Source organism: Chiloscyllium punctatum, chromosome 14 (genome assembly GCF_047496795.1).
Source record: "Chiloscyllium punctatum isolate Juve2018m chromosome 14, sChiPun1.3, whole genome shotgun sequence".
Lineage (NCBI taxonomy): Eukaryota > Metazoa > Chordata > Chondrichthyes > Orectolobiformes > Hemiscylliidae > Chiloscyllium > Chiloscyllium punctatum.
Window position 1 is genome coordinate 21,239,028 of NC_092752.1, and position 17,946 is coordinate 21,256,973.

The window sequence follows — 17,946 nt, forward strand, 5'->3', positions numbered from 1 at the left end:
GTATATTTCCCCTTTATGATTCTCCCTCTCACCAAATATTACCCTTCAGATTATTGTACATCAGTGCTCACATTGCACCACTGTCACTCCATATGACATTTGGCTTTCTCCTCAAGCAAACACCAGCTTTCTTGGTGTTGGTGGCTCTATATTTGATGACTATAGAATAGAATCCCTACAGTGTGGATAAAAGGCCCTTTGGCCCAACAAGCCCACACCGACCCTCAGAAGTGCAATCCACCCAGACCTATTACCCTACGTTTTCTCCTGACTAATGCACCTAACCTACACATCCCTGAACACTATGGACAATCTTAGCATGGTCAATTCACCTGAACTTTGGACTGTGGGAGGAAACTGGAGCACCTGGAGGAAACCCACGCAGACATGGGGAGAATGTGCAAACTCCACCCAGACAGATGCCTGAGGCTGAACCTGGGTCCCTGGCACTGTGAGGGAGTAATGCTAACCACTGAGCCACCATGCCGCCCCAGAATTACATTTTGTGCTATAGTTGTGTTGCAATTCTTGAGGGGTATGACATTCCATGTTTGTTTTACCTGGAAAACTTTAGCAGCTATTCATGAATTCAGTTCATGATCTTACTTTAATGAGGAAGTAGACAATGTTCCAGCAATTTTGTACATGTTTTCTCAGTATCTGAAAAACGCCCATGTTTCCCTGTGGATGATGTTTATTGCAATATGCTGCAATAGCCACCATTGCTTGTGTTACTTTTGAGAGCACATGGTAATGGCATGAAGTTCCTAATCTCATTTAATGGGTCGTTTAAAAAATGTATACTCTCTGTTTTCAATTCAAAGTTTAAAGTTTCTGATACATTCCCATAAAGGGCAATGAACCAACTTTGGGATCCCTGCATAGAAAGCCATGTGTCCATAACATTTTGTGATAATCCACCTCTGAAAGAAACATTTTGAATTTCCTCTTCGACTTGATTTGATAGCCTGAGGGAGGTGGGAGAGGACATTTCCGGTGTACATATCCCTTATTTGTTCTATTTATTTTGATTTTCTTGGCAGATGAAGTAACTGAGAGGTTGAAACTGATGAGGGAAGTGGGAGCTTGAGGGAATTTGGTGAAGGGGGAGTGAGGGAAAAAGTGTTCAGTAAAATGTTACTGGCAATTCAGTTCTTTTCTTACTGAACAAGGAATGCACATTAAGATGTGCTTAACTTCTCAGCTTGCGATTGAAGTTACAAAGAGGATTGATGAGGGCAGAGCGGTAGATGTGATCTATATGGACTTCAGTAAGGAATTCGACAAGGTTCCCCATGGGACACTGATTAGCAAGGTTAGAACTCATGGAATACAGGGAGAACTAGCCATTTGGATACAGAACTGGCTCAAAGGTAGAAGACAGAGGGTGCTGGTGGAGGGTTGTTTTTGAGACTGGAGGCCTGTGACCAGTGGAGTGCCACAAGGATCGGTGCTGGGTCCTCTACTTTTTGTCATTTACATAAATGATTTGGATAAGAGGTACAGTTAGTAAATTTGCAGATGACACCAAAATTGGAGGTGTAGTGGACTGCGAAGAGGGTTACCTCAGATTACAACAGGATCTTGACCAGATGGGCCAATGGGCTGACAAGTGGCAGGTGGAGTTTAACTCAGATAAATGCGAGGTGCTGCATTTTGGGAAAGCAAATCTTAGCAGGACTTACACACTTAATGGTAAGGTCCTAAGAAGTGTTGCTGATCAAAGAGACCTTGGAGTGCAGGTTCATAGCTTCTTGAAAGTGGAGTCGCAGGTAAATAGGATAGTGAAGAAGGCATTTGGTATGATTTCTTTTATTGGTCAAAGTATTGAGTACAGGAGTTGGGAGGTCATGTTGCAGCTGTACAGGACATTGGTTAGGCCACTGTTGGAATATTGCGTGCAATTCTGGTTTCCTTCCTATCGGAAAGATGTTGTGAAACTTGAAAGGGTTCAGAAAAGATTTACAAGGATATTGCCAAAGTTGGAGGATTTGAGCTATGGGGAGAGGCTGAACAGGCTGGGGCTGTTTTCCCTGGAGCGTTGGAGACTGAGGGGTGACCTTATAGAGGTTTACAAAATTATGAGGGGCATGGATAGGATAAATAGACAAAGTCTTTTCCCTGGGGTCAGGGAGTCCAGAGCTAGAGGGCATAGGTTTAGGGTGAGAGGGGAAAGATATAAAAGAGACCTAAGGGGCAACTTTTTCACACAGAGGGTGTACGAGTATGGAATGAGCTGCCAGAGGAGGTGGTAGAGGCTGGTACAATTGTAACATTGAAGAGGCATTTGGATGGGTATATGAATAGGAAGGGTTTGGAGGGATATGGGCCGGGTGCTGGCAGATGGGGACTAGATTGGGTTGGGATATCTGGTCGGCATGGATGTGTCGGACCGAAGGGTCTGTTTCCATGCTGTACATCTCTATGACTGTATAATCAAATCATTCTTCAGCTCTGCTGAACAATAAGAGTTCAGAACGCTGTGTTGCTATCTTGCAGATCAAATGGTCAGAATAAAACATTACCTGAAAGCTGTACCACCCCAATGCAGTGGATGTTGCCATAATGTCAATCCTTTAATTATGTTATAACTATCTTATTTCTAACTTATTTTGGACACTGTAAGCAATGCTACTACTTTTTCTTTTATTCCTCTTTGGTATCCAAGATTTTTGTACTGAGGTACTTGGGTGCCATTAGAGGCAGCCATTGTAAAAACTTTTCACTGTAATCCTGTGATTCTGTACTGGAGCACGTGAGACAAGAGGGGATGTTCTATTGTAAAGATGATCTGATATGGACTTTGGGATTACTATTCAAAAGTTACATGATATTCTGTTGACTTAACAGTTTTATTTATAGTGTGTAAATTGAAAATAATTGCATTTTGAAACCTTGTGGTTTGGAAGTGAACTATTTTAAGACTGCAAGATACATTAATTTTTCAGTAGGCAATGATTGTCCTAGTTCTTTAAATAATAAATATCAGCAGCTTTTTCTGTGGCATCACAGTCAGAAGAGAATTATTATCAATAAGCTTTTTTTGTGCTTTTCAGAACTACTACCCTGTTGTAAGGACTGCTTATATTGAAGAAAGTGACACAAGGCTGGTCATATTATCTGAGAGAGCACACGGCATTTCTAGTCAAGCTGATGGGCAATTGGAAGTGAGAAATTTTTCCAGTTTTCAATGCAAATTTTTTTGGTAAAGTTTCTGTGAATGGGATGATAATACCGTGTCTGTACCTCATGAAAAACATATCTGTTGAAACATCTTGAAAGAGGAAGTCTTACCATGAGCAAGACTGACTTTTAAAGGTCATTCAGTTAAAATGCAGTGAATTAGGATGGTTTTGTTTTAGTGTTAGTTTTAATTTTGATTTGTTCTTACAGTGAAGCATTTATGCCCGAAGGAACTGAATTAACTTCCAGTCAAAGCACCTCTGCATTAGTGATGCTAGTTCATTGTCTTCCTGCTCCTTAATTTTCCTGGAGCCAATAAGCCAATGGCAGGATTTTGCCTTTCGATTGGGTCCTGGATTTTGAGGGCAAACTGAAGTCTCAGTCCTTTACTCTGGAGAAATAGTCACTTGGCAATGTTGTTCAGACTTCATTCCATCCATTGGAATAAAGAAGGCTGGGGTCATAGGGAGCTCATCAAAGTAGTGGACGTAAGGACAGTGGTTCACATCAATCACATCATTCCCTCAAATGAAGAGCATTGGTGGAATTGTCACATGCTGCTACCTTTGTGGTCTCAGTTCGGTTGGAGGCAGGTTACTTGTTCTCTTGTTCTGAAACATCAGATGTCATCTGAATTCTGAAGCTAGGGCCCACCTGCAGGGAGCAAATTGGTCATGGGGGCAGCAGGTGGCATGTGCAGCTCCATCACAGAGGGCGATTGATAATGGGCAGGAAGTGGGGGCACTTTGAGAGGACACTCGATGAGCTGTTTCAACACGATAGGGTTTCTGTGACCTCTTTACCATCCATCTCGGGGTCCATTTGCACTTCTCTGCTAACAGAGAACAGGACAGTATTGGCTACACGTGAGTTCAACTATCTAGGCAAGGTTTTCATTGATGGTCCTGTAAGCTGTCAGCACCATTGTTGTACTAGCCTAGCGTGTTTTACTCTATCTGCATTACATTTCATTGATGATTAATAAAAAATATTTATTTGCGGTGTGTACAAATCTTTTGCTATGTAAGTTGTATTTATAGGTAAGGTAGCCGTTTGGTTGAATTTTGTTATTATGTTGTTTATTTGCATGGCTATCTCCCACAAACATGTTTCCCTTTCATAATAAAACCTGATATTCACTTTGAAATTTCTAACTGTGGGCCTTTGTTTTCGTGGTTTATGAATAATGTCCATATCAGTTGCTTTCTTCATCTCATTTTGTAATCATGAATGTTTGCTTGTCCCCTGGTGATACTGTTGTAGGTGATGCTTCATCGAAGATTATGGAATAACAAAGCGTGGAATCTGGGCTACAACCTTACGCTGAATGACAGCTCGGTCGTACGGCCACTTTTCTGGTTGATGTTGGGGTCAAAGGCAACAACTTCATCGTTACATCAGAGTGGGCTGGCGCTTGAGTTCAGGCCCATCATTATGTATGGTCCTGTGTCAGGTTTGTGCCTCAGAGCATATAGACAGGGTCAAAGACTGAAAATCCTTTTTGAAGGCCTTTGCTAACAAGGGCTAAGTCAGTTGTTGTGATATTTCGGTATTCTGTTCTTCCCAGCGGAAAAGTAGATCATGTACAGAACGTGCACCCTGGTAATTTGCGGCAGAGCGCTGGAGGTGGTGAAGGGAATTCATTTACTCCCTATCAGGTAATTGACTTGAAAGGGTTAACTGGGAAGCTTCGGAATGGCTCCACCCACTCTTAGAGGATCTGGTCGATTCAAAGTTGTCCTAATTTGATGTTAGTTCCACAATCTGCAGCCAGCTAGCATAGGCATGGTTACTATCTCTTAGTAGGAGACATTGTTATCTCCTTAGTATTAAAGTAGTTAACCAGTCTTGAGCTATTGTAACCTGTTATCTTGCTATTATGTAACAAATTACTCCTTGCTACTCTGGTACCTGCTTCTTATGCTGAAGACTAATCACTTCACTTAATACTGGTAAACCCTGTAAATTAGTACAGGAAGGATTGGTGGTAGAAAATTTACCCAAAGAAGATTGCAAGCCAACTATGTGCCAGCTCCAGGCATTTCCTACAACACTGGGAAGGCTGCCAGAATTGATAAGAAAAGCCAAGAAGGGACATAGGGGATAGGGAGCTGTGGGGACAAGTGATTCAAACTGTGACCAGCAAAGGTAACAGCCCGTGTCCTTTGAGTTAATATAAGAGCAGGGGAAACAGCACGATGTTTCTATATTAACTCAGAGACTTGCTTTAAAAGTTGACTGTATCAGTGTGGATGACCCTTCAGTAGGATACTGTGCAGATCAGAGAGGTCCCCAGATGCAATTTCCCACTCTACCTTGGATTCAGTGCCACTCACAGAGCTATTATTGACCTTCATGCTGATTACAATGTGCTAGAATTGCTCGTAGGTATTACATAAAGGCATGATCAAACTCAGCCATAAGACTCTTGCATTTGAATAGCCTTGTGACACTAACCTAACTGCAGCCCAGCATTTTTTTAATAGAATTCCTATGAACAGATCCTTTGGCCCAACAAGTCCACGCCAACCCTTCGAAGAGCAACGCACCCAGACCCATTTCACTATCCTATTACTCTATATTTTACCCCTGACTAATGCACCTAACCTACACATCCCTGATTACTATGAGCAATTTAGCAAGGCCAATTCACTAACCTGCACATCTTTGGATTGTGGGAGGAAACCAGAGCACTCGTAGGAAACCCACTCAGACATGGGGAGAATGTGCAAACTCCACACAGACAGTCGCCTGAGGTTGGAATCGAACCCAGGTCCCTGGTGCTGTGAGGCAGTAGTGCTGACCACTGAGCTACTGTATTTAAAATCTGAGCCAAATCCTGAGAACATCCGCTGTTTGCCCTTTACTTCACACAGCAATTATTCACATCATGTGGCTTTACGATGATGGGCGTCTGTGAAATCAGCCTTGATCTATAAATTGTAATTTGCTGTTTGGTACTGAATTGGCGGTTACCATATATTTATGTTTCATTTATTTATTTGTCTCTTTGAGCTCTAGTTGTAATTTTAGTTTTATTTATATACCTAGCTTAGTTTGTTGTAAATATTGGGGCAACCTTTTCAAGCTTAATCCCATCATAATGATTGATTGGAGCTATGGTTGAGCATATATATTTGCAGATGATATCACATCTGGTCTTTGAAAACCGAATCAGATTTTTCTGTTTAGGAGTTTTTCAAACGTTGGAAATATTATTTGCATTATCCAGCATTAACTCATATAACTGGGTGAGTCACTCTTCAGAGGGTCGGTGTGGACTGGCTGGGCCGAAGGGCCTGTTTCCACACTGTAGGTAATCTAATCTCGCCTAAATAACATGCCAGTGTTAACGGATAATGAATGAAGCCAATTCTCTGTGCGCTTTCCCAGTCGGTATTTGTTATTTTTAATTAATTTATTATCAGGGACAGGTCAATAGACAAGCAAAAACAAACCTTGTTCAGTATTTCTTGCTGTGATTTTATACTGATAGCAGTGTTTTTATTTACAATGTATGTTGCACAGGGAAGAAGACATTTGTTACATCACACAATTCACAGAGTAACAGTTCAGTGAGTTCTGGCTTTCTCCCACCCAATCTCCACCTTCTAACACTTTGCCTGCCTGGTTGGCGATATAATTCAAACCACACCATGCATTTGCAAAATATAGTCAAAGGTAAGCCATTACGGATTCCTACAGTATTGACATATTCTTGGCCAGACGTGTTTACAGAAGTTAACATTAGCACCTGAAGTGTTAGATAGAAAAGTGTTTGTGAAAGACCTGTACTGCGATTCTCACCTTTCTGTTTGTTAACCACAGCGAATTTACAATCTTTACTGCATAAATGTGATGCCTGCGCAGACTGCGAGGAACAATTGGCTGGGGCTACAGTCTGCTACTTGAGCTGTTGCCAAGCACTTGTTTTCAATTGTGAAAAGAATTGCAACAGTTTGATTAGCGAACTGGAATTGCTACACTCTGAATATTGCTTTTTGAGTGCATTAATCTTGGCCATTAAGTTGAAAGAATCACTGTGAGTGGCAACGTGGTGCTTAATATTATCAGGCAACAGTAACTTTCAAATGTAGTCAGCAAGCATTGGAGAAACTCAGCAGGTCAAGCAGCACCTGTGGAGAGTGAAGCAGGGTTAATGTTTTGAGTGAAATATTGTCTCTCCTTTGAATCTGAAAGGGGCAGGAAATGATGGTTTTTATTCTGTCGGCAAAGGGGGAGGAGGAATAAGTGGAACAGATAGTGAAGGTGCTCAGAGCAATGAAGGTGTAAATACTAGAAATTAGGTCAGCTCTGTAGAGAGCAAAACTGTGCAAGTGGGTGGAGAAGGGGAAATGGTAGGATGTATAATCAAAATGGAGATCATGTTCAGGCTGTGATATTGTGGAACTCATTGTTGAGTCCAGTAGGCTGTAAAGTGTCTCAGCAGAAAATGAGGTGTTGGGTTGAGCCTCACTGGAACACTATGGCAGGCTTGAGACAGAAATGTTGGCGTGGCAGCAGGGTGCCTTACTCAAATGGCAAGCAACTGGAAGGTCAGTGTCATTTTTGCAGACAGAGTGGAGGTCTGGAAAGCAATCACCCAGTCTATATTTGGTCCCACCAGAGCGGAGGAGACTGCATTCTGAACAGCAAAAACAGTAGACTAGATTGTAAAAAAAAATACAATAAAACACTGCTTCACCTGGAAGGTGTGGTTTTTCTTATTCATTCATGGGATGAAGGCGTTGACTGGGTCAGAAATTATTGCCCATCCCTAATTGCCCAAAGGGCAGTTAAGAGTCAACCACATTGCTGTGTCTGAAGCCACACGTAGGCCAGACCAGATAAGGATGGCAGTTTCCTCTCCTGAAGGGCATGAATCACCCAGATGTTTCTTTTTTCCCCTGACAATCAACAGTAGATTTGTGGTCATCATTAGGCTCTTCATTCCAGATTTTTGTTGAATTCAAATTCCACCGTCCACTGTGCCAGGATTTGAGCCCGGTCGCCAGAGCAATACTTGGATCTCTTGATTAACAGTCCAATAATATTACTACTAGGCCGGTGCCTCCACCTGAAACCTTGGACAATGAGGAGGCTAAAGGGCAAGTATTACACTTCCTGCAGTTTCATGAGTAGGTGCAATATAGGATTGAGGGGGTGTTAGGAGTGACAGAAGCGTGCGGGGGAATGTTACAGAGGGAACTGTCTCTGTGGAATGCTGACAACTGAGGAGAGGGCAAGACGTGTTTGGTGATGGCATCTTGTTGGAGGTGGCTGATCATTTGAATGAGGGGACTGTTGAGATGGAAACTGAGGACAAGGGGAGCATTGTGGGAAGGATGGGTCGTAAGTGACCCATGACAAAACCTAGCAATAAGCAGCTCACCTATTACTGGGCAGGATCAAGTACCACCAAATGGCGAGCCCTGAGAACTGAGTGTGCTCTGAATGTTGCACTGTTAGAGAATGCTGGCTTTCCTGTCACAGTTGGATACACAGGAAATGGATTTCATCGCATTCCCCACCTATCCTGATTCTGCTGGCTATGTTTGGTAAAACTTAACCCCCTGATTTGGTATTTGCTTTCATGGACAGAAACTATTATCTTTATTGGAAGTGGAAGGAAGAAGTGAAAAGAGGCAGACTATTATTATGCTGCTTTTTTTCATACTCATCCCATTTTCATTATCTTATAGACCCGCTAGTGCTGGCTTGTCTGTTCTGTTTTTCCATTGTAGACAAATGAACTTGGGCAGCACTAATTAAGTGTTTTCACTGTGCTTATAAAATGTATTCTGAAATGCCCGACTTATGAATAGGTTTGCATTAGGATAATTCACCACAAGTGTTCATTTGGTTTAAATCTTTGCTTCCGGGTCGTTGATACAGCTTTTCTCCTTTTCAAGGTAAATCTAAACAATCTGAGCCAGATTTCCGCCGCATCCTACTGAGAATTATGCATTTGTATGAAGTGGGAGAAGATCCTGTTCTGTCCCAGCCTGTGACTGTCAACCTAAAGGTTTGTTGAAATGCCTCTTTTCAGCAGTTAATAATTTTTTAAAAAGACTATTCAGTAATCCTGCTCAGTGTAAAGTAAGTATGTGAAGAGGAGGTCCTCAGAGTTGTTACCCTGTGGGACATGAGTATATTGTTATCCTCTCCAAAATGGTTACAGTGAATCAAAATCAAAATAAATTACCAAGATTACTTAACTTTTACTTTAATGCAACTCAGAACCAATGCAAGTTATGTTAATTAACAGACAAATGAGCATTTAAATAAAATGGTCTGTTTTAGTTTCAATAGTCAATACCAAAGATGTGTCTGACGCAACCTCAAACATTCACATCACATACCCACCAAAAATGTGACAAACCACACAACTCTACAGTTCATAACATGCATGGTGGCTCAGTGGTTAGCACTGCTGCTTCACAGCACCAGGGACCTGGGTTCGATTCTCTCCTCAGGCAACTGTCTGTGTGGAGTTTGCACCTTCTCCCTGTGTCTGTGTGGGTTTCCTCCCACAATTTATGGGCGGCACGGTGGCACAGTGGTTAGCACTACTGTCTCACAGCGCCAGAGACCTGGGTTCAATTCCCAGCTCAGGCAACTGATTGTGTGGAGTTTGCACATTCTCCCCGTGTCTGCGTAGGTTTCCTCCGGGTGCTCCGGTTTCCTCCCACAGTCCAAAAATGTGCAGGTTAGGTGAATTGGCCATGCTAAATTGCCCAGAGTGATGGGTGAAGGGGTAAATGTGGGGGAGTGAGTCTGGGTGGGTTGCGCTTCGGTGGGTCGGTGTGGACTTGTTGGGCCGAAGGGCCTGTTTCCACACTGTTAAGTAATCTAATATATCTAAATCCAAAGATGTGCAGATTAGGTGAATTGGCCATGCTAAATTGCCCAGAGTGCTCAGGGATGTGTCAGCTGAGGGCATTAGTCAGGTGTAAATGTAGAGTAGTGGGGAATGGGTTTGGGTCTTCGACAGACTCTTTCACCTTCGGGTCACCACATCCTGATGGTTAGCACTCGAGAGTTCCTTTTCAATAGACCAACCAGTATACACCTCAGTTCACAAGGTGTGCTTGTGAGAAAGTCTCCAGCTCTTCAGCATCACCAAGCTATTCAGCTTTCCTGTTTTATATTTTTGTAGTCTGCACAATACCTCCAAAAACTCTTGTTCCTGTTTCTGCTAAACAGAAAAACTGACCTCTTCCTGTGAATGATTTGCTTCTTTTCACCACTGGAATTATGCCTCTGCCTGCTTTCTGTTGTTTTTTCACATTTTCGATGATCACCGTCATCCTCCAGTTCCTCTACTTGTAAAACTCCAAACAGTTTCTCTCTTAACTTCTTTCCCATTTATCCAGTTTCAGTGACAGAGCTGTCAGGTCACATGGAACAGTGCATTTACTTATGGAAGAAATTTACTATTTTTTTTATAATTGATCCAAACTCCTAAGCGTTCATTTCAATCATTCTTATAATGATTGACACGTTTCACAAAAGTATTGAAAGAATTACAAGTGTTCTTTATTGTCCTGGTCAAAGGCCATCTCTGCATGAACGCAAGATTTATGTGAAATTCTTTCCCTTTCTCATTCTTTCCCTTTCTTTTTCATTGTTCTTTTCTTTGTTCTTTCATTCTTTCTCATTACCTGTGCACATCTGTCCAAATTAAGTGCAGTTCCGATCAGAGAGCATCAAGCAAGCACATTAACCATTCACACTCGAGATTGTTATACAAATATAATCAACATTAATCTTGATGATTCCATTATTGTACATTGAATTTAAGTGAGGCAAATGAATCTGTAGTTGTTCTTTTTGAGATGAGAATCATAGTAGCAAATTTCCATTGTACTGGTAACTCTTTAGTGTATCACTGTAATTGCATCTGCAGTCTCTGGAATTGCATCTCAGCCTTGTTGGGTAAATACTCTTCATCTGAAAATTTGTTCATTTAGAGGCCATTTCAGACTTCTCGCTCAGTTTATGTCAACGTCAGTAATTCTACTTTCAAATAATTGCTGCTTAGTTGCTCACCTCCCCCCCCTCTGGAATTGGTGCCAAAATGTTGATCCTAATGAGGTAGTTCATTTTACTCCCTGCAGAATTCTCCTTGCATTCGGACCCCTTGTTACATTTCACACCTTAGTAGAACATTAATTTCCTTCAGAGTACATTATAGAAAACTTCCTTGCTCCCAGTCCTCCGTTTTTCTGAATTTCAGATCACGGTGGATCTTGTCATTTTTCTTTTCCTCTATGTGCTTTGTGTTCTGATTTTTTTTTCCCTCAAATCAATATTGACTGCCTCATGCAGTTTGTAGTCTGACTGCATCATGCAAGATCTGCACAATATCTTCACTATGTCTGATGTCGAACTGTTGTGGTATTTCCAAACTGTTTTGGTTGATTTTTATGTTGTCTAATAAGTTTCATCTTTAGACAGGCTCATTTATCCTTCCATAAAGCAAACTCTCTCCTGTTTTCTTCCCACTGTGATCAGTTACATGACCCTCTGTTAATGTTGTATTTGTTGCATTAAGGATGTTTAACCAGAGTCAAACTAATCTCCTCAGTGTCAATGACTTGCATGTGTATACTACTTCCTTCCCTAATTCCTTTTAACTTTCTGTACTGTCGTATTTTTTTTGCCTCTTTCTGGAGGTGGTCCTGAATCTGATTTTGATGATATGTCGTAGGTCCCAACTCCCACACCATGCTCCAGTTCTGATATCTGATTTCTAATGCTGCGATCTGTCTATTTCCTATCTTCCAGTTATGCCTAGAAAATAAAGTTCAATTATTAAATGGCTGTGTGTTAAACTTCCTGTTTGCATTGTCTCTGAGGAAGTAGTGCATAATCTCGCAAATGTAAGCAGCATGAATGTAAGGATGGAAACAGTGTAGGGTAAATATACATAAGCAGTAATGCACAACTTTTCAAAGAAGTCAACGTTTTTAAATTCATAAACTGAACTGAGCTTCAAAATCTGTTTGTAGACTGTCTGTCACTCGAGTTTGCCATTAATTAGATGCAATCTAAACTCTCTTTCTGACAGGATCTGCTGAAGGTGTTGGGAACGGTGGTATCTATTGAAGAACGCTCACTCACAGGGATCTGGAACATTAACACACTCAAACGCTGGAAATGGAAAACAACACAACAAGACGGTAGAGGTGAGTTACTTACATTTACTTTCATTGAAAGATATTTCCAATTAAGGAACACTATCTTGCTGTGAATAGAACATTCTTTTAGCTTTTGGTGCAACTATAGAAAGTTACACAGTCCCCAGTCATTTATGTCTGTGTGTGCAGGGGCATGTTTGAGTTGATTCTCATAAGTCAGTGTCTCAAGGTCTGTGTATATATATATATATATTATATATAGTACTTTTAAATATAAAGTTAAAAATCACACAACACCAGGTTATAGTCCAACATGTTTAATTGGAAGCACACTAGCTTTCGGAGCGATGCTCGTTCATCAGGTGTTAGTGGAGGGCTCAATCCTAACACACAGAATTTATAGCAAAAATTTACAATGTGACGTAACTGAAATGATACATTGAAAAATTGATTGTCTGTTAAGCCTTTCATCTATTTGAATGCCATGATTGTTTCACTTCTTTCATGTGTAAATCACAAAACCTTTTTTTAAAAGTTGCATTCTCGGGTTTGCTGTTAACAATGGTGATAGCTAGACAATATGTTGAAGATGTTAGCCCCCTGTGTTCCTGAAGAAGGACTTATGCCCGAAACGTCGATTCTCCTGCTCCTTGGAGGCTGCCTGACCTGCTGCGCTTTTCCAGCAACACATTTTTCAGCCATGTGTTCTCTGTCTATGCCATGATGTTTAGATTGATTCTAATCTAAAAAGTGAGATAACAGAGTTCTACATGAATGCATGCAGTTTTTGAGCAAAGTATAATGTAACCTTGCAAGTACAAATTCACTCCATAAAATATATGTGTGCATGTGGGTCTTTGTCTGTGTCTGTGTGTCTGTCTGTCTGGGTTGGGGGTTGTGAATGGCTTAAGTCAGTGAGGGGGGTGCATGTGTGAGTGTGGGAGTGTGTGTGTCTGTAAGGGTGTGTGTGGGTGTCTGTGTGCGCGTCTGTGTATATGTATGTCTGTGTGTATGTGTGTATAGGAGTGAGAGTGTGTGTGTGTAGGAGTGTCATTGTGTGTGTGTAGTGCAATGGTGGTCACCTGTAATGTGACATGAATTCAAGGTCCCGGATGAGGCCCTCCCTATGGGTACCGAACTTAGCTATCAACCTCAGTTCGGTACCCATAGGGAGGGCTTCAACCGGGACCTTGGGTTCATGTCACATTACAGGATACAGACACTCCTACACACACACACACACACACACACACACACACACACACACAGACAGGCACTCCTATACATACATACACACGGACACACAGATGCGCACACCCCAGTCCAACACCGGCGTCTCCAAATCATTTAAATATAAATGCAGTGTACCATTTCTCATTACTTTTTGCCTTTTTGCAAAGTACACTAACTCTCTCAAATGGTTTTGATTCAAATCTATGAGCAGTCTGAAGCTTTCGCAACTATCTACCTATTTTGAGATGCTGGGACTTACTTCTGAAGAAATAATAAATGAACAGGGTGTGATGTACAATATCCAGTTTGGATTGTTCTTTTTCTTCTGTCCCTTCATTTTAACAATTAGCAATCATCCATCAACGTTTCTTGACTAGATTTCCTGTGTTAGCAACAGTTGCATTTAGCACATAACGTACATTACTGCCAAAATAACACTTTACATTTTGGTGAATGAACTCCTATAGATGTTGAAAATCTGAAATAAAAATTACATATCAAAGAAGAAATTATGCATATCATCAAAGCTGCTCCATCCAGAGCATATGATTTTCACTATGGATTACCTGCCCAACATCTACCTGGTGAACTGTCTAGTGAAGAAATGTAACATTCCTTAATTATTATTTATGAATAATTGGAGCAGCATTGTTTAATGCCTCTATCCTGGAATTTTGATCTTTGATAGATCTACAATGAAATGCTGTTACCTGACTAACATGAACAATCTCTGTTGAAAGTCTGTTTACCATTCCCAGAGAGAGAAGGCTTTCACTTTTTGATGTTGCTCAGAGCTTGTGACAATTCTGCTGTTTGTGCAAAATAGTTTTTCACCATTGCACTCTTGCCCATTCCAGTTTTGAGCATGTAAAAACAGGAACAAAGTGGTTTGAGATGTTTTTGTTTGTATTTCATTTGTGCAAATGATGCAGCTCTTTCAACAGTTCTGCAACCTGCCCTCCAACACATGACCAGGGCTTCTGTTGGGGCACCATTGAGTGACTCAAAATGTTCAGAACCCGCTGTTCCCACTCAGGATGTCCTCCTACCACTGCTAGGCCTCGCTGATTTCTGCCAACACTCCAACACAGACGATCCTCCAGGTGATCAAGTCCAGTACTTGGTCTTTGGGATCAAAACTGCTCTGAGTCTGCCTCTAAAACCTCTGCCCTCTCCTGAAGTGAAAATCAGCAGCTTGGGAGCCAATAGGATAGTACTATGTCAGAGCTGTAGGACAGAAACAGCTAAATGGCTCATCCATAACATTCATAACTTCATTTCACAGTTCCTAAATGGACAGTTTGCACTAAGAGAATACGGCACACATGGGTGATTCTTTGGCATAGTGATGTGGTTTGATTTATAACTTTATGTGGAATGTTTCTATTGGGATGACTTTTCTCTTAGCATTGCAGTCAGATGCACAGGGAGGGTAAAGTAAAAAGACAAAGTCGCCATAGTCTTAGCAGACCATAGGGTCACCACGCCTCAGGCAAGAGGAGTGGCTAAGAAGAAGATTCCTTCATGGTAACCTCAGGCCGTGCAGGAATTGAGCCCACCCTGTTAGTGTTGTGACAATGATGCTCCTTTAACAAGGTTATGTTTTTCTTGTTTTTTTTCAAGAGGGATTGTAAAAGGCAGAGGTTCCAATTTGTCTGGGTTTTTGGGTCTTTGCTAATGGCTAACAGATACTGCCCAAGGCAACAATCGGGAAAAGGTCTTCAGGTTTTTTTAAAAAACAGTTGTACAAGGGGATTGGCCAGTTCTCCCAGTTCAGGGATATTTCTAGTTTGGTTTAGTTTTAGCCGGGGACCTAGAGACAGCTGCAATGGAAAGAGGCTCCATGCTTCAGCACATGATCCCTGCCTGATCCCCTCCCTCTCCCTCTCTCTCTCTCTCTCTCTCTCTTTTTCTCTCACTCTTTAACATCTCTCCTGTAAGAACCTGGGTTTGATTTTTTTTTGCCAAGGGGTGTGTATGTGGGGATGTTGCAGGAAGTTGGAACAGCATCATTAAGTTGCGATAGAGTCGATTGGGTTTTCAAATTGTTGTTATTCTAACTTCTGTTTTCTTTTGTTGGTGTTTCATTCGGTAGTATGTAAATAAATGGTTTTACTTGGAGCCAAGTAGTTTGACCAGCTGCATCACTCCTGGGATTTCCACCTGATATCTGCCTAAAACAACTAGAAAAGATAGGGTCTGGGTTATCTTCTGAAATATTTTGTGGGGGTCTAGCCTAGTCCGTAACAGTGTCATTTAGCATTGCAAACCAGCCATCCAGCCGACTGAGTTAATCCCCAAATGTGTGAGAACATTTTATTGGAATCCTTCGTCATGTGAACAATGGATACCTTGTGTCAACCACTAGCCATCATATGATGTTTAATAGTGGCTTCGAAGTGCTGCAGAATGACTCAGGTTTTGACCAGCGCAACGCAGGGCGAGTACAGCTGTGCTAACAGTTGTAAAAGGTGAGTATCGCCACAACGCTTTGAACCCTTTTGGTTCATCTGCTACGTGACACACGTACAGTCAATGGCAGCTTCCACTTGAAGCCATGTTTCTGTCCAGCAGCAGAGAATGAAATGCATTCAGCTTGGAATCCAGAGCTTTGTTGACCTTCCTTCTCCAATAGTAGGCAGCAAACTAGAGATGTTGCAAATTCCAGCTGCTCCTGTTCAGAAGGAAGCAGTCACATAAAAATTCATGGCCACAGACACCTTTTACAACTGTTAACAAAGCTATTCTCTCCCTGTGTTGTCAGCAGTGCCATTGTAGAGACATGGTGCTTTACATTATAGAGTGAGGCCATTTGTCCCATGTAATTCATGCTACATGTGCCTCTGATTTGAAGAAATGAAATTGAGTGGCAGCATACCTGTCCCTTCACAGTGTGACCTATGACTGTCAGAGTATTTGTTCATCATTTAAAAAGGTCAGGAACTGATAAAAGCATTTATTACTGTTTCTATTATATATCTTCCAGTAAAGCAATTAATTCACCCTGCTGCCAGTTATAACAACTGAAAATCTGAAATATAAATGAACAATATGGGAAGTATTCTGCAGGTCAGACAGCATCTGTGGGGAGAGAATCAAAGTCACTGTTTCAGGTCTTGCTATTTTGTTATCTATTTGATTTGTTTTTTTATTGTCTTGTGTACCTTGTTACAAAATACAGTGAAAAGTGTTGTATAGCATCACCATTCGCTGGAGCCATCTTAAAACAGGAAAAGTAAAATAAAATATAGAAAATAAAGGCAGAAAAATAAAGAAACTATAAAAAGTAACAGATGTAATAGGTCTTTGTGTGATAGCATAAAGCTCCTGATTAATTGCTTTCAAACATTAGATATGTTCTGATACCTAATTTTGACTTTTTTTGTAGATCTTAAAAATGACAAAAGATGGCTAACTAAAGACTTCATCATCACTATTCAACCCAAGGAGTTGCGAACTTTCTTTATATATTTTAAAGAGCAGGAAAACTACAAAGAAAATATAAATTTCTGAAAAACTTATGACTCTATCGTGCAGATTCATGTGTGAAGTTGCAGCTTATTCTCATTGCTGGCTTGAAGTAAAATTAATGACCAGGTATCATCTCTGTCTAATTTGGAGGAAAATAGAAAATATAACATTGTGGCAAGTGGAGGCAAAAGGACACGTGAATGTACAAACCAACCTTAAAGTAAATGAAAGAGGATTGAAGAACATGCATCAGAATGAAACATACTGCAAGACATTGCTACTGAAAAGCATACCATTGACCAATTTTCAGATAACTATACTTTAAAAAAAATGCTATTGGTCTGCGGTTTCTAGAAAATTCCTCTTTGGCATGCAACTCGACTACCAGAAGCTGGTTTCTCCTAATGCTATCAATTTTTCAGTCACTCAGGTGCCCCAGGCCATGTTTTCTGATATATTAAAGCGTGGTTTCAATCATTATTGAAGAAACTTCGAGTTCCTGATTTGTTTATCAACAGATACGATTTATTTCTGTGTAATTTCTAGTATTGTTGTGCAAAGTACTGGATCCTAATTATCCTTTATTGCCTCATTGAATGGAAATACAATTTCAAGTCAGTAACCCTTCAATAGAACCTGTTAATGAAAGATCATCAATGAGAAACACAAACTTTGTTTCTGTTTTTTTTTACCTTTTTCTCCACCAACGTTGCCTGAACATTTCCAGCATTTTCTGTGTTTACTTTTATTGTCAGATCGCAGTATTTGTAGTATTTTGCTTTATAATCCATTATTGCCTTGTGGACACTTTATCATAAAACATTCCTGCTCAATCACCCTGTCCTTTATGTCCCACATTTTCAGTTGGTTCCATCGTGTTCGTGACAACCTATTACTAATATTGACCTTCGCTGTT

General features: G+C 40.9%; 1 protein-coding gene across 1 annotated transcript in view; it reads left to right on the forward strand.

Moving 5' to 3' along the window:
• man2b2 (mannosidase, alpha, class 2B, member 2) overlaps positions 1-17,519 on the forward strand; it is a 60,062-nt gene extending 42,543 nt beyond the window's left edge. Inside the window, exons 14-19 of the mRNA XM_072584055.1 lie at positions 3,057-3,167; positions 4,447-4,636; positions 6,712-6,864; positions 9,096-9,208; positions 12,257-12,374; positions 16,948-17,519. Of these exons, the coding sequence (XP_072440156.1) occupies positions 3,057-3,167; positions 4,447-4,636; positions 6,712-6,864; positions 9,096-9,208; positions 12,257-12,374; positions 16,948-17,072 (810 nt within the window). The 3' untranslated portion in view covers positions 17,073-17,519. The remainder of the gene's footprint in view (positions 1-3,056; positions 3,168-4,446; positions 4,637-6,711; positions 6,865-9,095; positions 9,209-12,256; positions 12,375-16,947) is intronic.
• The last annotated feature ends 427 nt before the right edge of the window (positions 17,520-17,946 follow it).